The 23,575-nt window shown below is 51.2% G+C and overlaps 1 protein-coding gene across 7 annotated transcripts in view; it reads right to left on the minus strand.

Annotated features, from left to right (window-relative positions):
• NFIC (nuclear factor I C) overlaps positions 1-23,575 on the minus strand; it is a 120,158-nt gene that overhangs the window by 66,079 nt on the left and 30,504 nt on the right. For all 7 annotated transcript variants that reach the window (XR_005457180.1, XR_005457179.1, XM_038770814.1 and 4 more), the window contains exon 2: positions 19,987-20,518. Coding sequence is in view for 5 of the 7 variants with exons in the window: in XM_038770814.1 (XP_038626742.1) it covers positions 19,987-20,518 (532 nt within the window). In the remaining 2 variants the exon portion in view is untranslated. The remainder of the gene's footprint in view (positions 1-19,986; positions 20,519-23,575) is intronic.

Genomic DNA, 23,575 nt, shown 5'->3' on the forward strand with positions numbered 1-23,575 from the left:
CCGAGTGGATAGAGCCTAGGCCTTATCCTAGTGGATAAGCCTCGGCTCTGCTACTTGTCTATCGTGTGACCTTGGGCCCGTCACTTTTTTAAAAATAGCATTTATTAAGCGCTTACTATGTGCAAAGCACTGTTCTAAGCACTGGGGAGGTTACAATGTGATCAGGTTGTCCCACGGGGGGCTCACAGTCTTAATCCCCATTTTACAGATGAGGTAACTGAGGCACAGAGAAGTTAAGGGATTTGCCCAAAGTCAGGCAGCTGACAAATGGGGGAGCAGGGATATGAACCCATGACCTCTGACTCCAAAGGCTGAGCTCTTTCCACTGAGCCACGCTGCTTCTCTAAGTCACTTCACTTCTCTGTGCCTCAGTTCCCACCTCTCTAAAATGGGGATTAAGACTGTGAGCCCCTTGTGGAACAGGGACTGTGTCCAACTTGACTAACTTATATCTACCCAAGCGCTTAGTCCAGTGCCTGGCACAAGAGAAGCAGTGTGGCTCAGTGGAAAGAGCCCGGGCTTTGGAGTCAGAGGTCATGGGTTTGAATCCCGGCTCTGCCACGTGTCTGCTGTGTGACCTTGGGCAAGTCACTTAACTTCTCTGAGCCTCAGTTACCTCATCTGTAAAATGGGGATGATGACTGTGAGCCCCCTGTGGGACAACCTGATCACCTTGTATCCCCCCCAGTGCTTAGAACAGTGCTTTGCACATAGTAAGCACTTAACAAATGCCATTATTATTATTATTATTATTATTTAAAAAACAAACAAACAAAAACCCAAGGCTGGAGTACCCCGGACTGGAGCGAGCAGGTTTAGAGCTAAATCTCCCAGGCAGTTTTGTGAAGTTTTTTGTGGGCAGGCAATGTGTCACTTTGCTACCTCCCAAGCACCAGTTCAGTGCATCGCACCAAAAGGGCGCTCAATAAATGCTGCTACTACTACTCCCTCTACCCAAGTGGCTCCAAGGGTCTTCCTTTTGAAACTTCTCCAGCTGGAGGTCACAGGAGAGGGAGGGGATTTTAGCATGGCATTGTGGGCAAATGCCTCAACTTCTCTAAGCCTCAATATCTTTACCTATTAAACGGGGATGATTCCTGCCTTGCAGAGTTGTGAGGGCACTTGAGATCGTAAATATTGGAAGTGCTTTAAACTCTTGGATGAAAGACCTGCTAGCAACCCAAAAGATGATTGTAATGGCCATTTGCTTCAACCTTCCTCCCCCCACCCCCGGGTTGTTGCTGGGCGCCTTCCACCCAGCATCAGGCAGGCTCCTCCCTCCACAGGCCCCCTGCCCAAGCCCTTCTCTCCCTGCTTGCCAGGTTCCTCACCTCCTCCCCCCTACTCACTCCCACCCTCCCAACTGGCTACCCCTGGAGCAGAAAGGAATTCACAGTCGCCACCCCTCACTCCTCCCCCAAGGCAGCAGGGAGAAGAAGGAAACAAAGACTCCACTCTCCACCCCCCTCCTGTGCCTGGGAAAGCTGGTGCCAAGCTGATTGGGCAGGAGCCGGGAACTGGGACATCCCTAATTGGCCTGGCGTTCCAGTGCTTTGCTCACCAGCTGTTTATTACATCCAGATGCAGGAGGCTGGCTTAATCAATGCTAATTGCTTGGGAGAATCCACACACACACATGCACCCAAAACACACACACACACACACTCTGTTCCACTCTCCAGGCTGCACCCATTTCCCTCCATCTTCCTCTCTCACACTCTTCCTTAGTGCCAACTTTTCAATGCCACCAGTCGGGCCATCTGTCTCTGCTGGCGATGATCTCTCCCTGCTCTTTGCACATCTCTGCTTCTCTGTGGGAAACCTCAGCTCATTAGTTTATCCCAGGCACCAGGGCCAGTGAATGATTCTTAGGACAGCGATGCCCTGGGCATCACAGAGCAGGCAAGGAAAACAACAAGAGAGCAGTTCTAGGGAGTAAAGTGGTCACTGGCTGTACCAGGGTACTGAGTCAGAGGGATTTCTGGGGGAAATTGGGCATCAGTAGGTAAAACAGAGGAGGAAGTGCTAGCCCCCTTGGGTTTGCAAGTCAAAGATGAACAAACCCAACCCCTTTGGGGAAGCTGCTAAGGCAACCCTGGACAGCAAAAGGATGTTCAGGGAATAGGATCCAGGACCCCAGAAAGGGGCCCAAGGGGAGCCTGTCGCTGGCAGGGCTGATTTCATACCCATGCTGGCCTCAGAGTCCATGAGGATTCCTAGGGCTGGAAGCTGGAAGTGGGCAGGTCGGGTGGACTTGGCTGAATATGAGGCTGTGCAGGCGATTCTATACGGGCTTGGTGAGATGAGCGTGCTGGGGACTTCTTGATTGAATAGAGTCTGTGGCTGCACTAGTGCCTGTGGGTCTACGTGCTGTTTGTGTATGTGTGTGTTTGTGCACAGGTAAGCATGCTTGTGCAGATGTGTGAGGGAATGCGGGTGTTGGTATTGTGTTTGGGGTCCTGAGTGTGAGACTTCAGCATGGATGAACTGGCTTAGGCAGGGATGTGATATGAGGAGGGGACATTTAAGTCCAATGCACGTATGTAAGGGGGGGTGGGGTGTGTGTGTGTGTGTGTGTGTGTGTGTGTGTGTGTGTGTGTGTGTGTGTGTGTGTGTGTGTGTGTGTGTGTGTGTACGTGTACTTGTTTGTGCTCCGGTGGGTCTGGGGGCCTGAAAATCAATGAATCACAAAAGCCAACTTCTTCTCAGACTGTTTCATTCATCTTTATGCCTACTCCCCTTTCCTCTCTTTCCACATATGTGCCTGGACTTCATATTCCTCCTTATTCCAGTCGGTCTAGAATCTCTAGATACCCCTTGCACCCATTTCCTTGGGCCACCCTGATTCCTTGAACCTTGGTCTGGGTAATGTGGGACCCAGCGAGAAGTGTCCCCTCTCCATCCTCTCACTTCCACTGGGCTTCCAGGGAACCCAGGAAGTAGGACTCAGGTCCCAAGGCACCCAAAGGCTCCCAGTCCTAGCCCACGCCTGGGAGTCAGAGGATCTGGGTTCTAAACCTGGCTCCCCCACTTCTCTGCTGTGTGACTTTGGGCAAATCTAATAATAATAATGATGATAATAATAATAATAATAATAATAATAATAATAATAATAATAGTATTCGTTAAGTACTTACTCTCTGTCAAGCACTGTACTAAGCACTGGTGTAGATGCAAGATAATCAGGTCCTACATGGGGTTCACAGTCTAAGTAGGAGAGAGAACAGGTATTGAATCCCCATTGTGCAGATGAGGAAACCGAGGCACAGAGAAGTTAAGTGACTCATTCAAGGTCATACAACAGAAAGTTGTGGAGACAGAATTAGAACTCAGGTCCTTTGATTCCCAGGTCTGGGCTCTTTTCACTATGCCACGTAGCTTCTCTGTGCCTCAGTTTCCTCTGTGCCTTAACTTCTCTGTGCCTCAATTTCCTCATCTGTAAAATGGAGATTAAATCCTACTCCCTCTACTGAGACAATGAGCCCCATGTGGGACTGGGATTGTGACCTACCTGAATATCTTGTGTCTACCTCAGCTCTTAGGCAAGTGCTTGGCATATAGTAAGTGCTTAACAAAAATAATAATAATAATAATAATAATAATAATAACAACAACTAAAGCTCCTTGATGTAAAGCAGCTCATGCCAGTGGGTTGGGAGTCAGGAGACCAGAGTCTAGTCCTGATTTGCTGTATGACCTTGGGTAAGTCACTTGACCTTTCTGGGCGATGCCTACCCCTCCCTGTCTCTCAGGAAGAGTGCTCTCTTCCCCCTGTCACTCTCCCTTCCTCCAGGATGCCCACAGAGTCTCAGCTGTGCCTTCCTGACTGGAGGATTGGACGGAAACAGATGCTGCTGAGATTTTCTCCCATTTCCAACCAGGGAAAATTTCCACTAGTCTCCTAGGATCCAAGCTCCCCTCCAGAGTCCTGCAGTCCTCCCTCTGCCTCCAAGCAGAACCCTAGCCTTTACCCCCTAGGCAGATGGAGAAAGGAGATTTCACAGCTTCCCTGTGAATTCCAAGCTGCAACTAAGTTGAGCTCCAAGGGGCCTGCCTCTCTCTGCATCTCTGAATCTCTCCATTTTCTTCTCTCTCTCCCTGTGTCTCTGAGTCTCTAGCTGTCTCTTTCTCTCCTCTCTCTCCCTCCTACAGACAAATTCCCTCCTTCACTTTCTCCTCCCCCCTCTCTCTATAAATAAGTAATAGGAGTGGTGTCTCAGACAGCCGCTCTGTATAAACAAACCTCACAGAACAGCAATGTTCTCGGAGCTGTTCCCAGCAGACTCGGCAGATTCATTTTTCATATGGCTGGGCTGGAACGCAAACTAACCAACCATCAGCTCCGGGCCCCCAGCCGCCTGGCGTCTGCAGCAAAGGGGAAGTTCGGCTTTCTCCCAACTCTCCCTGTTGGGGCCTTTCCTTGGGCCTAGAGACTGTGTGTGCGTGTCGGGAGGGGCGAGGGAGTGAAAGGAGGAAAAAGCAAGAAAGCAAAGGAGAAAAACAAAATCATGACAATTTTTTGTTTTCCATGGTGCCGTTCTTCCAAAGAGTTCTTCAATTGAAGAGTTTGTTTAATCCTTGCTCCATCGCTTATGAGGCTAAGAGTCTTGGCCCCTTTTTCCAGAGAGGGAAACCGAGGCCAGAAAAACCATGGAACACTCATCCCGACTGACTCCGCCAGTCAGTGGGGGAGGCAGGGTCGGAACCCAAGCCTCCTGAATCCTGCCCCTGGACTTTTACTGCTAAAGAAAGTGGAGAGAGGGCGAGAACTTGCAAGACGGCCCTGGACTTTTGCTGCTAAAGAAAGTAGAGAGAGGGAGAGAACTTGCAAGAAGGCCCTGGACTTTTGCTGCTAAAGAAAGTAGAGAGAGGGAGAGAAGTTGCAAGATGATCCTGGGCTTTAGCTGCTAAAGAAAGCAGAGAGAGGGAGAGAAGTTGCAACGGCTCTGGGCTTTTACTGCTAAAGAAAGCAGAGAGAGGGAGGGAAGTATAAAGAGAGAAAGGGTCCCAAGTGTCCCAGAAAGATGGTCCCGAAACAACAAGCCCCAGGCCTGACTCTCCATCAGCGGTACTGCTGTTTGGTGGGGACCCCAATCCCCTTGGTCCCGGTGATCTGCCTCCATACACAGTGCACAAACCTTGGGGGGTGGGAGTAGTGGCGGGAACCTTCCCTTTTGGAGACAATGGAGGCTTCCATTTGGCCAGGACCTGACCCTCCACAGCCAACTGTCCTGGGCTCCTCCCAACCGGCTCAGTCCTGCAACCTTTCCCACACATGCAGCTAGCCCAGGGAAGCCCTGAGACAGTCAAGGTCATTGGCAAATTGATTCAGGAAGCTCCAGAACTCTCAAAACCACACCGAGCATTTCAACCAAATAAAGGAGAGTAAAAAGGGAAACAGGAAACGGCTGGGAACCAAAAGGAGCTCAGCACTTGATTTGGAGGCGGGGCGGGGGAGGGGATGGGTGAGCAGGAATCTGTCCCCTCTCCAGGGGAAGAAGGTTCAAAGGGAGTGCAGCCTAGTACCAAGAGTTGGCATGATGCCCCCACCCACCGCTGGGCGATAAGCAAGCTTCTACTCCTTGAACATCTCCTCCCAGCCTTCCCTTCCCTGCCCCAGGGCAGAGGGCCTGGTGGGGGTGGGAGGGTGGAGAGGGGATGGGCAGGAAGGAGCTTTCCCTTGTAAATTGAGAATCAGGAGAGAGAATGGAGGCCGGGGAATGATCAGGGGAGGCATGGCAATGTGTCAGAGGAGGAAACCCCAAAGCAGCATGTGCTGGGCAACAAGCCCCTACGGGACTAATGGCATGGAGAATGCATGCAACATGCATGTAGGTACATGGTGGTGTGAGCTGCAAATAATGATCACCAGCCCCCCGCCCCCCCCGCCCCCCGAACTGTGAACAACTTGAAGGCGGGGACTGATTTCAATGTATATTTTCTTTGCATATTCCCAAGTGCCTATTATGTTAGGAGGCACAGAGTAGGCACTCAGTGAGTGTGAAAAGTAAGTAAATAAAGAAGCAAAAGGGATGCAATAAGAATCATTTCTGGGGCATGTGTGTTCCCCAGTTCATTTTCAGCACAGCAGAGGGAGGACCAGGCAGAAGCTTGAGGCCTTTCCAACTTTTACAACTTTTCCACCCCCAGTGCTGCAGACAGACGCTGCCTGCCATACACCAGTAGCCCCATTCCCTGCCTTGCAAGGGGTGGGCAGGGGCTGAGTCATGCATAGCTTGGAGCCCCCTTAAGTTTGGGGCCCTGGGATCTGCTGCCTGCAGCCCACACCAACCTCCCCCAACCATGAAGAGACTTCCTTTCCAACTTTTAGAAGCCTAGGGAGGCTGCTGGCTTGTAACTAAGGACTGAGTGTTATTAATAATAATAACAGTAATAACTGTGGGTTTTGTTAAGCACTTACTAAGTGTCAGGCACTGTTCTAAGCTCTGGGGTAGATACAAGATAACCGGGTTGAACACAGTCCCGGCTCCACACAGGGCTCACAGTCTCAATCCCCATTTTACAGATGAGGTAACAGAGGTACGGAGGAATTAAGTGACTTGCCCAAGTTCACACAGCAGACAAGTGGCAGAGATGGGACTAGTACTGAGGCCACTGCTCTTTCCACTAGGCCACCGTTGCTTCTCCCAGGGTAGTGGGTTGTTTGAGGACTCCCATCTCTAGGCCCCATTGTTTTACTTGCCTTGTCAACAGTGGGTCTTGGCTTGCTGACTCTTTTGCCTCCTATGGGGATCTTTGGTTTTAAACTCCTTAGGGGCAGGGAACAAGTTTACCAACCCTGTTGTATTGCACTCTCTCAAGTGCTCAGTACAGTGTTCTGCACCCAGTAAGCACTCAATATCATTGATTGATTGATCGATTGATCTGTCTACCTCCACTTAGACTGGGAGCCCTGTGCAGGATAGGAATTGACTCCAGCATTTAGTACACCCAGTAAGCACTTAAAGACCATCACTAGATGAGCTAGTGATATGTTGTGTGTAAGGCAAGGGCACCGTAGCCTCTAAATTGGGTGCCGCATAGCTGCTTCAGAGCTTGATGAACCATGGGCTTAGGAATTCAACAATACCAGTGTAATATGTGCAAGGATATAATCAGGTATGGTTTGGCATGTAGAAAGAGAGCATGTATGAAGTAGCAAGGTGCCGGGAACTCATGAGCTGCCTTTCCTCTGGCTCTTGCCTTGGGAGCTCGGGAGATTAGAAATGCTCAGGCCAGAGGGTGCCAAGCAACACCACTCCAAAGACACCAGCTAATTTCAACAGAGCTGGCTGAAAAAGGTGCACTGCCAGCCCCACCCCTGGCACAATCAATATTTCATCAGTCTGGTACCCGACTCCCCTTGCACCTCCCTTGCGACTCCGGCCACCCTCCCTCTCTCCCGCGGCTCATACTGCCACACTACTTGCCACTTCGGGGGTGGAAGACCAGTTGAGCTGTTGACTTGGGTGGCATGGACAGCCTGCTGGGGACAGAAGGTGGGACTAGCACAGGAGGCTGGGCACACGAGGCCGGGCAGATGGATGCCATCTGCCTTGCTCGCTGCCGGGCTGGGGAAGCAGCCAGCTCAGACACGAGGCAGATGCAGCAGAAAGGGGACTTGGCATTCCCTACCTCCTGGCATGCCCCTTGCTTCACGATTCTGTTTGGTGCAGGGGTAGGGTGGGGGGAAGGAAAGGCAATGGGCAAGAAAGGAAAGAGTTAAAGAGCTTTCCTCTCTGAACAATCTCTCCGGATACTTAATCTATCCTGAGGGTTTTAGCTCCCTTCAGTCCCAGAGCGCAGGAATCATCATCATCATCAAATAGCATTAATATTTATTGGCATTAATAGCACTTATTGAATGTCTACTGTGGGCATACAATAGAGTTAGTAGACATTATCCCTGCTCTCAAGGAGCTTGCAATCAAATCAATCAAAAGAATTTGTCTAGAGTTCACATTTAGAGGTTTGAGTCTGCTCCAGGTGGGGAAGAGTCTAGTTCACCAGGCTCCCCTCTGCTGGAGCCCAATTTATGGAACCCTGAGAGGCTCTCTTGAGACCTTCCCTGGACTGGGGCTTGGGCCCTGGTACCAGCTGTCTGCCCATCTGGTACCCACCTGCAACGATATGGGTGGGAATGGGAGGAGATGAAGCCCCAACTGGCCTGGTCTTATTGGGGATTGGATGGGCAGTGAAGACTGGGAGAGAAATGGGAAATGAGGAATGAACTGTAAATCTCACGGAATATATCCAACCCTCATATGCACCTTTCTTTTCACAGTAAGCACTCAATAAATACCAGTGGTTGATTGATATAATTCTCTTCCCCTGACACCTTGTGCAGATCCTTCCTCTGGCCTAGAACTCTTTTTTTTAATGGTATTTATTAAGCGCTTACTATGTGCCAGGCACTGTACTAAGTGCTGGGGTGGATACAAGCAAATCGGGTTGGACACAGTTCCTGTCCCATGTGGGGCTCACTGCCCTAATCCCCATTTTACAGATGAGGAAACTGAGGCACAGAGAGGTGAAGTGACTCACCCAAGGTCACACAGCAGACAGGTAGCAGAGCTGGGATTAGAATCCAGGTCCTTCTGACCCCCAGGCCCATGCTCTATCCACTAGGCAACACTGCTTCTCTCCCTCCCCCTTCATATCTGACAGAGCACAGCTCTCTCCACTTTCACAGCCCTCCTAAAATCACACCTCCTCCAAGAGGCCTTCCCTGACTAAGCCCTTATTTCCCCTTCCTGCCCTCCCTTAAGTAACACCTATGTACTTAGCTGTATACTCCCCCTTAAGTGCTTTAATATTCCACACCAGTCCCACAGCACTTATGTAAATATCCTTATCCTCTACTATTTCCCCTATCTGTAATTAATTTTAACTAGTCTGTCTCCCTATCTAGATTGTAAACTTCTTGTGGGCAGGGAACATCTACCAACTCTGCTCTGTCGTACTTTCCAAAGTGCCTGGTATAGGATTTGGCACACAGTAAGCGTTCCATAAATACCATTGATTGATTCCCCCTCATATCCACCAAACCACATCCCGCCCTCACTGTCAACTCCCTCCTAAAAAGCCTCTGTCCCCAAGAAGCATTCCCCACTGTTCTGATCATGCCACTTTAGCACTCATGTGTCCATCTCTTTGCTGAATTTATTATTTGTTAACTTTTTTCATTTGTATCCACCTTCTTACTCTTTTGTTTTAGGTAATTTATGTCTGCTTGTCTCCCCCATTAGACTATGGGTTCCTTGAGGGCAGGGCCAAAATCAGTCAGTCAATCAACGGTATTTATTGAGTGTTTATGGTGCAAAGCACTGTATTAAGTACTTGGGAGAGTACAATAGAATTAACAGACATAATCCCTGGCCCCAAGGAGTTTACAATCTAGTTGGATGGTTGGGTGTTTGGGAGGAGAGGGGAGACAGATACTAAAATGAATTATAGCTAGAAGGAAGTAACAGGGTCTAAAGATAGGTATACAAGTGCTGGGTAGGAGAGACAGCAGGGAAGTGCTGAAATGGTAATGGGTTGTGAGAAGCAGCGTAGGTCAGTGGAAAGAGCACGGGCTTTGGAGTCAGAGGTCATGGGTTCAAATCCCTGCTCCGCCACTTGTCAGCTGTGTGACTTTGGGCAAGTCACTTAACTTCTCTGGGCCTCAGTTACCTCATCTGTAAAAAAGGGGTTGAAGACCGTGAGCCCCACGTGGGACAACCCGATCACCTTGTATTCCTCCAGCGCTTAGAACAGTGCTTTGCACATAGTAAGCATTTAATAAATGCCATTATTATTATTATTATTAAATCAATCTGGGACGGCCTCCTGGAGGAGATGTGATTTCAAAATGGGGAAATCAATGGTCTGTCAATGTGAAGGGGAGAGAGTTCCTGGCTAGAAGAAAGGCAGGAGCAAGATTCCGGCAGCAGTAAGTTAGCTTGAGAGGGACGAAGAGGGGGTGCAGGGAAAGAGAGCCTTAAGCCAATTGTCAGGAGTTTCTGCTGGCTGCGGAGAGAACCAGGCAACCAACGTAGCTTTTTGAAGAGTGGGGCGTTGTGTTCAGAATGACATTTTAAAAAAAACGATTCGGCCAGCCGAGCGAAGTATGGCCTAGAGAGGCCAGTGGTGGGGAAAGCAGTGAGGAGGCTGATGCAGGAGGCTAACCAGGATATGACAGTCCAATCTGGTTCAGTGAGGTAGTTTGGGTGAAACGGATTCTAGAAATGCTGTGGAGGAAGAACTGACAGGCTTTGGAGCAGCCAGAGGGGAGGTGGGAGCACTGGGCTTTCAGGAGGGAGGGCACAGTGGGCATGGGGATTGATGAGGAGGGAGAAGTAATGCTGCTGAGCAAGAGGGAGGGTAGAGTTATAGCAGGTGAGGATGAATTTCAAGTTGGCCAGGAGCCTGGATTTCCGCCAACAGTGCTCCACAAGCACATGAGCTGAGGAAGCACCCTATGGAGGTGATCCAGGACTGGGGGTTGGTGGTTCAAGATGGACAGAGGGATGGTTGGGGTCCAGGGGGTTAAGGAATTGAGTTTGGCAGAAAGGGCAGGGCTGAAGGTGTGGATTTGTGCATCGAGAGAGGGGAGGTCGGGTGGAGAGGAAGGAATGGGTCCTGGAACTGTGGAGAGAGTCCAGATGGGGCATGATGGCCTGGGACAAGTGTAGCGTGCAGTCAATGCTGCTGAAGACCCACCTATGCCCTACATGCACGTCCTCGTCCCATATGCTTTTTATTTTCCAGCAGCGGTGATTGGGGGGATTGCCCGGGGTGCCTTTTCCCTGTCTCGGCTTTCAGCCACAGCTACTCACTGAGAGGCACTGGTAGAGATGGGGTGGGGGTAGAAGGAGACCTGGTCTGTAAACTCATTGCGGGCAGGAAACATGTCTGTTATATTGTTGGGTTGTACTCTCCCAAGCACTTAATACAGTGTTCTGCATACAGTAAGTGCTCAATAAATACGATTGATTGATTGGACTCCTCACTCCTCCCTTGCACTGCTTCTGTCTCATCCAGCACTCATATGTGTCACCCCCCACCCACACACATGTACACAAACCACACACATTCCACAACCAATTCCCCCTCCCCCACCATACACACATCACCCACAACACTCCCTCAGGACCCATTCTATATACCTTCAACTTCAAATTCACTGACACAAGCCAACACACCATCATAGACACATCCACCCTGTCCCATACAGGTATTTATGATTTACAGGCACAGGTCCTGTAAATCAGAGAAGCAGTGTGGCCTACTGCAGGGGCCTGGGATCAGAAGGACTTGGGTTCTGATCACGGCTCCACCACTTGTCAGCTGCATGACCTAAAGCAAATCACTTAACTTCTCTGTGCCTCAGTTACTACATCTGTAAAATGGGGATTAAGATTGTGAGCCCCATGTGGGACATGATTGATGACCAACCTGATTAGCTTGTCTCTACTCTAGCACTCAGTACAGTGCCTGGCACATGGTAAGCACTTAATAAATATCATAAAAAAATCACACACCTCACATTTGACCCAAGCCTCACAATGAGGACCACACACACATACAATGAGCCTAAAATTCATAAATGCATTCAAGATGGATAAACTCAATTTTCACACAGAGACCCACATACACAGAGCAGCAAAGAAAAACATTCATATTCATCCTACAAACCCACAAATTACTCTGACAGAAACAAACACACTCACATTCACACACAACAGTCACGCCCACAACACACGTACCAGCATAACGATGCTTACAACTGCGACGTGCCGTTGGGAACAACTTCACCGGAAAGACTCAGAAGTTCCTTTGATTCACCAGGTCTCAGCCACTCTCTGGCTCTGGCTCTGGCTCTCTCTCTCTCAGCCACAATCTTGGCCTCCTTCATTCTGTTTGCCTCAGGCTGCTCCAGCCTCCAGACCCCCAGGCCTTAAGGCCACAGTCGGGCAGGGAACCCGGTGCCCACCACCACATCTCAGTCCCCTTGTTCTTGACACAAGCAGGAAGCACATTCCCCATTTTTTTCTCTTTTGCTGGGGCCCTGATATTCTTCCTCTGCTCTCTTGAAATTCTCCCTTTGGCTCCCTTTAGCTGAGTGTCCCCCACCTGCACGCCAGGCTTCCTTTACTTCAGTCCCCTGCCCCTCTCCTCCCTCAATCAATCAGTGGCATTTATTGAGCACTTAGCACAGAGCACTGTACTAAACGCTAGGGAGAGTAGCCTAGAATTGACAGACCTAATCCTTGCCCTCAAGGACTCACAGAGCTTACAGTCTAGCTCGGGAGACAGGACCTAACACAGGGGAAGGGAAAGCAGCAGAGTATAATGAGAACTGGATTTCCCATTTGGTTAGCTGGACCAAGCTGACACCAAAGGGTGGAAGAGAGAGGAGAAGGGAAGGAAGAGAGCAAGGGATTCTGGAAACTAGGTCCAGGTCCTCAATGACCGGGGAAGGGAGGATGGGTATAAACCAACTATCAGAGCTCACCTTGCTCAGGCTGGTCCAGAAAGCAGGACACTGCTGCTCAAGGGAAGTTCCCTGTGGCAGGAATTTAACCAGTGGAAAGGGAAATGATTTTACACCTGGGACCCCTGACTGATTCTCACATCAGCAGTATAGCCGTTTACCTAAGTTGCATCGGCCAGTCCTCTTCCCATGCGCCAGGGTACACAAAATCATCTTTCTCTCTTAAAAGAGTCTGTGGCGGGGGAGGAATTTCTGTCTCTCTGTGCCTGTTCTGGACCCAATTCAATTAGTCAGGAAGCACCATAAAGAAATAAATGAAGTTGCGATGAAGGGTGTGTGTGTGCGTGCGCGTGTGCGCTCGCCGCGGTCCCTGCACATTGATCTGAAGAAATTGATTACCATTACACTGCAATGCTTCTGACTTTCATCAGCGACCTCCCCTCTCCCCTCCCTCCTAGCCAGCCCCTCCCCTGCTGCAGTATGAAGCTCGCACCTGGAACACCCAGGATACTCTCACCCCCCCCCCCCAATTCCCCCCCCCAGCTCCTCCCAACACCCTTCAACTCAACTCAATCCTGCCTTTAAAAGGGTGGGGCAGCTGGTACCCCATGGAAATGAGTCTCCCTATGATCTTCGTCTCTTTTAAGAATTAGACTTCTTCTTCCTGTCCCCATCCTGGTCTTCCCCCTCCTTGCTCCTTCCCCGTTGGCCCCCTTTCCCCTCCTCCCCCTTGGGTCCACGACCTAAGTTTCCGCCTCCTCACACATTCAATCTGGTCTACGGGGACCTCTCATTAGCTAGAAACTTTACATCGGGCTCTAAAAGCTTGGAAAGAGGAGTAGGCAGGAGAGGCTAGTTAAAAGAGTCCTTGAAGCCCTTTGGTTTCCACAGATCCAATCTGTTCTATGTCAGGCTGGGCCCGTTGGCTTAGCTCCCCCCCAGAGCCCTACCAGTTTAAGGTGGCCTTGGGCTACAGTATCATTCTGGGGAAGGGCTGGTTAACACCTACAGTCCCTGCAAACTCCCCCACTACCATTGAGGAGGGTGCTGGAGTGTGTGCATGTGTGTGTCTGATGCCCAACCCCATTGAGGGTTGCTCCTTAGGTCCTCAGAGTCTGCACAACCATCCCTAGAGGGCCCGATCCTGGCTCCCCCAAGCACGGAGGGACCCCTTCCTACCTCTCTCTGACCCCCTTGGGCCCCTGGGGGGAATCTCCCAGGTATTTCCACCACTTTTCATTGGGCCCTCGGCTGATTGAGTTGTCAACATTCCTTCCTGAAGGAATCTGCCCCCCACCCATCCCCATAACTGTCTACTCCACCATCTTACAAGCTGAAATATTTTGAGTCTCCCCTCCCCCACCCTGAAGATGGTTTCCAGCAAGCTGGGGCGGGGGGGCCAGGGGGAGACTTTGTGGCCTTGAAGAAGCTTGGTGGGGGGGCCCTCCGGGCAACTAGCCCAGAGCCCCTGGCTCACACACTTTCTTTGACATATATCACATCGCTGACGAGAACGCTAATGGCCAGAATCTGACGCTTATTAATGCCAGATGCCCTTGAAGGCTGCTCCAAAGCAGGACTCATTTTTTCCCTTCCTTTCTTCCTTCTCCTTCTCTCTCCCTCTCCCAGGCTCCTTCTCCATTGGCCACCTCAGCAGGAGCCATAAACCACCCCGCTCTCTGCTGCGGAGGCCCCTGTGAGATAATGTGTAATAAAATCAATCCACTCTGCACAGTCGCTTATTTATAGCCCTGAACGGGCTCCTGAAGGCAAAACCCAGCAGGGCAGTGGGGAACCTTGGAACTGGGGGGCTGGCAGAGAGGGGGGACGGATGGACGAGGCTAAGGGGGTGAGGGGCCTGGGAGCTGGTAGGGCCACGTATGTGCAGGCAGAGCAGGGATTCGGTGGGATGGAGCAAGTGTTGGGGTGCAGGTGTAGAAAGAGGCTGGGAATTGGTAAAACCAGGAGCAAACAGGGAGCAGTGATCTTCAACCCTAGCTGGGAAGGAGGGAGAGAGAAATAGGGAGAGGGAGAGGGAGATGGAGGGAAGGGAGGGAGAGAGAGAGGAAGAGCGAGGAAGAGAGAGGGAGGGAGGGAGGGGGCTGACTGACTGGGAAATTGTGCTGACACCAGAGAAATACTCTCTTCAAAATTTTATCAGCTCAGCTTGAAAGGGTGGGGTATGGTGGGGAAGAGTTGCCGGGGTGAGGGCTGGGGAGCAGGGGGAGCTGCCTCAGACTGTTCCAGACTGATAAACTGGGGAGACAACAGAGGCTGCATCTTAACTAGCCCTCCCCTTAGCAGCGACTCCCAGGAATCTCTCCTCTCCACACAACAACCCTGGAATCTGCTAATCCAATTCAGACACAGTCAGAGCTGCATTAACCCTTTGGCACCCTGGGGCCCAGCCTCTACCTCCACCCCCACATGCTCCAACTGGCTCTCTTGCTTTAAATAGATCTCCCCCACCCCCTCACCCTCGATCCTTTTCACCAGCCCTCATCTTAGCCCACTCCTCTCCCACCATCATCCTCCAGCACCAGCTGAAGGAAGAGCTACAGATAGGGTCAGAGAACCCTAAATTGGTCACCTCAGCCACCTGCCTGCCTCTAGGGGAGGCTAAAGTTGGGGGTGAGCTGGGACTGAAGGGCCTTCAAGTTTCAGGATGGTAGAAGATGCAGGGCCTGAACGGCTCTTGTCTGCAGCACTCTTGTTTGAGCGGTGGTCCCACTTCGAGTACCAGAACCTCTAAGCTTTTCCCATACGTTAATCGTTGCCCTCAGCAGGTACCCGAGGGAAGCAGCTGAATAGTATGTGGGTGGGGAACCCGAGGCCGGCAATGACATTTTTTATGTTCTTACACTGTGCAGGCAGAAAACATCAGCAGGTACAAGAAGAGTTTGGATAGATTAATGGATGAACAGTCCCCACTCGGAAAGGACAGTTAGGAGGAGGAGGAAGACGAAACACTGATTGAGCAATGTCTGAGCCCAAGACAGCAAGTCACTGAACCAAGCCCTTGGTAAACACAACAGAAGCTCCAGGTGCCTGCCCACAAGGAGCAGGCGGCCCCTCCCTCACCATGAGGACTGGCACCCAGTATGGCAACCATCACAGGTGGCTTTTAGAGACACAATACTGGGCGGGGAGAACCAAGGACCTGACCCAGGATTGGCGGGCTCCTGGTCTTATGTTCTCAGAGCTCAACAGGATATGTGGCTCATGATTTCCAGAAAGGGAGGGAGGTAGAGAGGGAGAGGAAGGATGGGGGTGGTGGGGAGAGAGAGAGAGACTTGGAATTCTCCTTTGCTTCATGGCTGAAATTGGTATTCCAAATGGGTGAGTAGCTCTTTGTACAGTTGAAGCCCTGAACACAGAGTTGAGCACCTGGGGATGCTCAGTAACCAAAGATGAGTGAGGATGAACTTGGATGCCCAACTCCTTACTCCCTGGAATCACTGACCTGATTTAGGACCCTCAAGTTGGAAGGGTGTGCTCAGGATCATTTGGTCCATTCCCCTGCTTCTGGGCAAAGCTCCACCATTCCAACCAAGTAGGGGGTTTCCCCAGGTTGGAAATTTCTCTAGGAGAGAAGATCCTAAAGAAGCAGCATGAAAAAGTGGATTAAGGCACAGGCCTTGGAGCCAGAGGACCAGGGTTCTAATCTCGGCTCTGCTACTTGCCTGTTTGTGAGCTTGGGCAAGTCACTTCACTTCTCTGTGCCTCAGTTTCCTCAACTGTAGAGTCCATTCCTGTTCTCTCTCCTACTTAGACTGTGATTCTCATGTGGGACAGTGACTGTATTTGGCCCGATTAACTTGTCTCTACCCAAGGGCTTAGAATAGTGCTTGACACATAGTAAGCACTTAAATACTATAAACAAAAAGCTTACCAGCTTTTCTCAATGACTGCTTCAAAGACTCGGGACCATTATATCAGCCTCTCTGCCCTTCCCTGAACTTCGTCTCTCGTCTCCAGGCTACATAACCAGTGTTTTCGGCCATCTCAGTTTCTCTCTGGGGGGTTAGCATGTTGGCTCTTCCCTGGATTCTGCTCACCATCCCCCTACTCCTCAGCAAATCCCTTGATTTCCTGGCCTGAGAGAGCCGGGGTACTTTAGTGGTGTAATGAATAGAGCACAGGACTGGAAGTCAGAAGGTCATGGGTTCCAATCTTGGCTCCACCACTTGTCTGAAATGTGACCTTGGACGAGTCACTTCACTTCTCTTTGCCTCAGTTCACTCATCTGGAAAATGGGGATTGAGACTGTGAGCCCCACGTGGGTCAGGGACTGTGTCCAACCCGATTTGCTTGTATCCACCGCAGCGCAGAGTACTGTGCCTGGCATATAGTAAGTCCTTCATTATCTCTAGACTGTAAGCTCGTTGTGGGCAGGGAATGCGTCTGTTTATTGTTGTATTGTACTCTCCCAAGTGCTTAGTACAGTGCTCTGCACACAGTAAGTGCTCGATAAATATGACTGAATGAGGGTGCCATAGCACTGAAAGCAAGAAGCAGGGAATGGGGAGGGCCCAGTTCAGTGGGAAACCAGCTCCCCAATCTGAGGAATATGAGACCAGGTTGGTGGGGACAGTCTGGTGAGTCCTTGGCCACCATTCCCAGGCTGGAAGTTCTGGTCCCCTTCAGCATGGGCTCCTGGACCAAGCCACACTCTTTCAGCTACGCTGGCACTGGGCTAGGCCTTGAAGTTGGTGGGGATGGGGAGGGGACAGCAGCAGCAGGCCCCATGACCTTCCCTGCCTCCCAGTCAGCAGTCACATCAATATTAAAGTCCCCTAAAGGAGAGGCCACAGACCAGTCTACCTTAAACAGGCCTTGGCGGCCAGAGGGGCAGAGCCTCCTTAATAACTCCTCCTCTTTGCTCAGGGAAAGTGACAAGCTAAGAAGGTCTTATCAGCTGAGTATTTACAGCCCAGAGTTTGTTACCAATTAGACAGATCAGGTGACTCCATGACTGCCTGCGGACCCAGACGACTGGGGTCAAGGTCTTGGAAAGGCAGTGGGGGGTGGGAGGGGGAGGAAAAGGTCGAGGAGGGAAAGGAGGAGGGGGAATGGGGGGCGGGAAAGGAAAACAGCAAGGGGAAAGGAAAAGCCGGAGGGAAAGGGGGAAGCAGAAGAGTAGTAGGAAGGAAGGAGGAGAAGCAGGAAAGAGAAGGGAAAGAAGAGGAGGAGGAGGGAAAAAGGGAAGAGGAGAAAAGGAGGAGGAGGAAACAGAGGAGAGAAAAGAGGAAGAAACAAAGAAGGGGAATAAGCAGGACAGAGGAAAGGAGCAGCAGTTGACCCCCAAGGTCTGTGCCATGACTCAGGCATTTCAAACAACGAAAGGCCTAGATAGAAAGGCTGCTCAGCCTTCCTCCTCTCCCTCCTGTCCTCAAGGTGTTGCTTTTCTAAGTCTCCCAAATCCTTGGGCTTCTAGGAAACTGTAATAATAATAATGATGGCATTTATTAAGTGCTTACTATGTGCAAAGCACTGTTCTAAGCACTGGTGATCAGGCTGTCCCACAGTGGGCTCACAATCTTAATCCCCATTTTACAGATGAGGGAAATGAGGCCCAGAAGTGAAGTGAGTTGCCCAAAGTCAGACAGCTGACAATTGGCAGAGCCGGGATTTGAACCCATGACCTCTGACTCCAAAGCCCGGGCTCTTTCCACTGAGCCACCCTGCTTCAACTGTACCCAGCCAACCAAAGAACTGAGCAAAGTTTCTGGGTCCCTCTTAGTACTCTCCAAACCCTACCAAAACACACATAGATAGCACATCCATACAGTCCCACAGATACAAACACAAAGACCCACAGACAAACAAACCTGAAGGTATATCATAGCTGCACGCAGACACACAGATAGACATCCACAGATATTAACATCTGCGCATGGATGTCCACTCCTCTCAAAAACACCCAGGCACACATAAAGTAACTCAGCTGCATATATGTATATGTATACATATTCATACATATTCAGGCAAATCCAGCCTCTCACCAGCCATTTCAAAACACCCGGGCTCCCACCTCCTCTGATTCTACTGCTTGTGTACTGTTGTATGTTCTTCTGTTGTATAGGTGGGGTGTCAAGGTTAAGGGTATGTAGATGTTTCCTTAATGTCTATGTTGAACTTGTGATGTGTGCCTGTGGTGTGTTTCTGTGTTGGTTGTGTGTGAGGGAACTGTGCCTGTGTCAATCAGTGGTGTGTTAATGTTGGGTGTGTGGGGCGGGTATAATTCTCCTTCCATTCCCAGCTGCCCTTTCTGCGGGGCGCTCCTGCTGCTCTCCCTCCACTCAGTCCCAGCAAGTAAGGCCTGGAAGTCTCCCTCTCTCCTTTTATTGCACATTCTTGACTGCCTGTTTCCCTTCCTCCCTCCCTCCCTCCCTCCCTCTCTCCTAGGACTGTGTAAGCAGGCAGAGGGGAAGATTTGGAGATCTGAATTGAATTGGGATGCCTACCTGCCTGGCTTCCTCCTGGGCCAGTTTGGTGTGAATCTATGTTATAAACATAAACAAGTCAACTGCTATATCTTACTCTCCCAAGCCCTTAGTACAGTGCTCTGCACCCATTAAGTGCTCAACAAATACTACTGATTAATTGATTGATGCCCGCCCCCCAGCATTTTCAGTCCCCTCCCGGAAGATGGTCCTGCCTGTGCATGGGTGCCCATGTTTGGGAAAAGCTGGTGGATCTGCATAAATGTGTGTGACCGTGCATGGCTAGGTCTCCCCGGGTATAAAACTTTCTTGATGTGTGTTTCTATGAATGGCTGTACCCACAGGAGTGTGGGTCTCTGCACAGAACAGCTTTTCCTGGGGGCTGAGTGTCCGAGGAAGTGTGGGGGTGTGGGGTGGGGTATCTAGGCTGAGGCTATGAGGCCTCCCTCCTTTGGTCATCCGCCTTCACCCAGCACCCGGCTACCACTGTCCCCTGTCCCCTCCTCATGTCTGGTCCGAGGGAGAAGAGTTCATCAGGGGGCCAGGTAGAGGGGATGGGGCCAGGCCCACAAACCCAAATGTGCTCCTTTATCTCCCAGAAGGAGGGGTGAATTGAAGTCTGGGAAAGACATATCCGGCAAGCTCGGGACGGGATCAGAACTGGAACTCTGGCATTCTGACTCCCCACTGCTTTCTCTAAGGGCTGTCACCTGCCTCCATTCCCATCCTTGGCTCTGTTCTCAACCAGCTGGGGCTCCAGGGCCCGGACTCCGGAGACCCGGCGCTGTCCATTCCCTTCTGCTGCCGCCCATTCCCTCAAACCTCACCAGGGCCTGGGGGACACCAATCAACCAATGACTGATATTTATTGAGTGCTTACTGTTTGCAGAGCATTGTACTAATAAGCACCCGGGAGAGCACAATATAACAGAGGTGGTAGACCCATTCCCTGTCCACAGTGAGCCTGCAGTCTAACGGACTGTAAGACATGCTAGACATGCTCCCCACACCCTCCGCCACAGCTCCGGCCCCACGCTCCCCAGCCGGGGCCTTGGGTCCTACCTCGTTCCCGGATGAAGTACGCCAAGTACAGGTCCAGCTCTTTGACTGAGACGCTGATGTGGTGGGGCTGGACGCAGAGAATGGGGTTGGTGCACTGGGCAGCCTTGACCAAACGCTCGCCATCCGTGCTCTCCAGGGGGATGCCTTTGAACAGGATGACCATGACCAGATCAAGCCGCCACACCTTGTCGGCCTGGCGCAGGCAGTCAATCCGCCGCATCTTGCCCTTCTGGTCGGGGTTGGAGAGGACACAGCAGGGGGCCTTCTTGCCGGTGATGGTCAGCACAAAGTCCTCACGGAACTCAGGCCGGATGTCCTTGCGCAGCTTGGCCAGCAGCCGGGACGCCCACTTCTGCTTGACCTCGGGCTTCTCCCCCAGAAGCTCATCCTTCACGGCGCGCTCTTCGTCCTTGGTCATCCGCTTCTCGTGCTTCTTGAAGTACTTGCGCTTTCGGGCCTGCAGGTTGAACCAGGTGTAGGCGAAGGCGCGGACGTGAGGCAGCAAGGCCTCGATGAAAGGGTGGAACTCATCCTACGGGAAACAGACGGGGACTGTCAGGAGAGGGGCTCTGGTGGGGAGAGGGAAGAGGTGGGAGGGGATTGGGAGAGCGCTCCTGCCCCCCACCCCAGCCCCCACCGGTGTGGGAGGTGGTGGGCAGGGGGAGGATGGTGTTGAGCCATCGGAGGGAGGAGACAGAGAGGTTCAATTCCGGTTCAACCCTCCCACATCCCTCCTCACCCAAGTAAGTGAAACCCCTGGTCCCATCCCTTGCTCCTAGTGGATAGAGCATGGCCCTGGGAGTCAGAAGGGCCTGGGTTCTAGTCCTGGCTCCTCCACTGATCTGCTGTGTGACCCTGGGCAAGTCACTTCACTTCTCTGTGCTTCAGTTACCTCATCTATAAAATGGGGATTAAGACTGGGAGCCCTATGTGGGACATGGACCGCGTCTAACCTGATTTCCTTGTATCTACCCCAGGGTTTAGAACAGTGCCTGGCACATAGTAGGTGCATAACAAATACCTTAAAAAAAAAAGAAAAACAAGGGAGGCTAGGGTTGAGTTCCTAGATGGCCGGGGCCAAGTTGTTTTGTACAGCGTCCAGAACTGCAGATGTGGAAGAAGAGGAGAGGGAAGAGGAAATTTCTCTGCCAGTTTGAGTTCAACTCAAGGCATTTGGCCTTATAGCGATTTCCAGCCTCGGCCTGCACTTGTCCCCTAACTGTAAAGTCCTCGGCTAGATTGTTAACTCCTTGTAGGCAGGGATTGTGACTGCCAACTCTATTGTATTGTACTCTCCCGAGTGCTTAGTATAATGCTCTGCACACTGGGATAGCTCAACAAATTCCACCGATTGATCGATGGAAAAAACGTCTTCGTGTTGACACGTGAGTTTGGGCTCCTCCACCCACCCACCTCCTTTCTAACCCGCCAACACCTCAAGAAGGCAAGGCAGTCACAGGTAAAGCCACAGGCCACTGCTAGGGGAATCTGAGTGGTTGGTGGTCAGAGGCTGCTCTTTGGACCAGGTGAGTGAGCTGAAATCGAGTTGTCAAGGGAATGCTTGGAAAATCTTGGCCGTGTGGGTGTGCGCATGTGTGGATGTGTACATAGCATGTGGGTGTCTGCAGTCAACTATGTGTTGTACATGAATGGACGTGTGGGTGCGGTCTCCAGCCCTGGAACAACAAAGCCCAGTAGGTGTTTCCGCCACCTTGAAACACAAAGCTCTGGGGCCATTCTGTGTTCCCAGCCTCTTCCCAGCTTTCCCAAGTTCTGTGGTAGCCCATGCCCTGGCACTAAACCTCCCGGATCCAAGTCTGCCTACTGCTCATATTCCTGTCTCAAAGAAGCCCTGGCTCTAGCAACCGACTGAACAAGGTAAGCAAGATGAAATGGGAGAGACTTCTCAGCGATGCTAAGGGTCAGACTGGGGAAGAAAATGGCCCCTGGCAGGATTCCACTGTATGGGCCCGTCTGACCCTAGCTGATTTCCAAATGCCCACCCACAAGTAGCCTCGCTGCTCTGCCCACCCTGGCTGGCTGGCTGGCTCAGTTGTCCAAGGCCACAAGGAGGAGAAAAGGAGATTAGAGGGGAAAGTGTTTGGGGGCAGCTGGGTGGGAGGTTTGCAGGGAATGGAACATCATGAGGTGATTTGAGGAGGGAGCTGAGGGAAGGAGGAGAGTCCATGTCTTCCCAGTCCTCAAGATCCTCCAATGGCTGCCCATCCACCTCTTCAACAAACAGAAACTCCTGATCATTGGCTTTAAAGCATTTGATCATCTCCCCCTAAGGTCCACCTTATAATAAGAATAATAATGGCATTTATTAAGCACTTACTTGTGCAAAGCACTGTTCTAAGCGCTGGGGAGGTTACAGGGTGATCAGGTTGTCCCACGGGGGGCTCACATCCTTAATCCCCATATTCCAGATGAGGTAACTGAGGCACAGAGAAGTTAACTGACTTGCCCAAATGTCACACAGCTGACATTTGGCAGAGCTGGGATTTGAACCTTTGTACTCCAAAGCCCGTGCTCTTTCCACTGAGCCACGCTGCTTCTCACTGATCTACTACAGCCCAGCCTGCACCCTTCAATTCTCTACCTTCAATTTACTCACTGTGCCCCAATCTCATCTATCTCACCACTGACCCCCTTCCCGCGTCCTCCCCCTAGCCTGAAACTCCCTCCCCGTCCATATACGCCAGACCACCACTCTCCCCCCCTTCAAAGCATTTATTAAGGTCACATCTCCAAGAGGCCTTCCCCTGTTTCCCAGACTCCCTTTCCCTTCTACGTCATCTATGCCCTTGGATCTGTACCCTTTGGCCACCTGGTATTCACCCCTCCCTCAGCCTCACAGCACTCATGTACCTATCTATACATTTTGTATTATAAATTATTGATTTATATTTATGTCTGATTCCCCCTCTGCACTGTAAAACTTTTTTTTATGGTATTTGTTAAGTTGATTACTATGCGTCAAACACTGTTCCAAGTGCTGGCGTGAATTAGGTTGGACACAGTCCCTGTCCCACGTGGAGCTCACAGTAGAACTGAGGCACAGAGAATTGAAGTGACTTGCCCAAGGTCTCACAGCAAGCAATTGGCAGAGCCGGGATTAGAACTCAGGTCTTTTGACACTCAGACCCATGCTCTTTCCACTAGCCCATGCTGCTTCTCATGCTGCGGACGGGGTCCTCCAACTCTGTTGTATTGTACTCTCCCAAGTGCCTAGTACACTGCTCTGCACACAGTAAGGGCTCAGTAAATACCATTGATGATGATGAAGGAGGAGGAAGAGGAGAAAGGGAAACAGACATGGAAGGATGGCAAAGGCTGGTGGATGAGGAGAGGAGAAGGAAGCAGGGGTCTGAAACTGCCAGAAGTTGCCAGTTCCAAGTCCCCGTCTTCCCCAGCAAGAGCTGGTAATTCACAGCAGCTGGGCTGCTCAAGTACGTGTCTCATCTCGGAGAGGCCTAACCAGGCCTCACCAAGTAACCTAGTTAGTTAACCTAGGTTAACAAGGGACTCACCACTGACCCCCTTCCCGCGTCCTCCCCCTAGCCTGAAACTCCCTCCCTGTCCATAT

The sequence above is a fragment of the Tachyglossus aculeatus genome, chromosome X2 (assembly GCF_015852505.1).
Source record: "Tachyglossus aculeatus isolate mTacAcu1 chromosome X2, mTacAcu1.pri, whole genome shotgun sequence".
In the NCBI taxonomy this organism is placed as follows: Eukaryota; Metazoa; Chordata; class Mammalia; order Monotremata; family Tachyglossidae; genus Tachyglossus; species Tachyglossus aculeatus.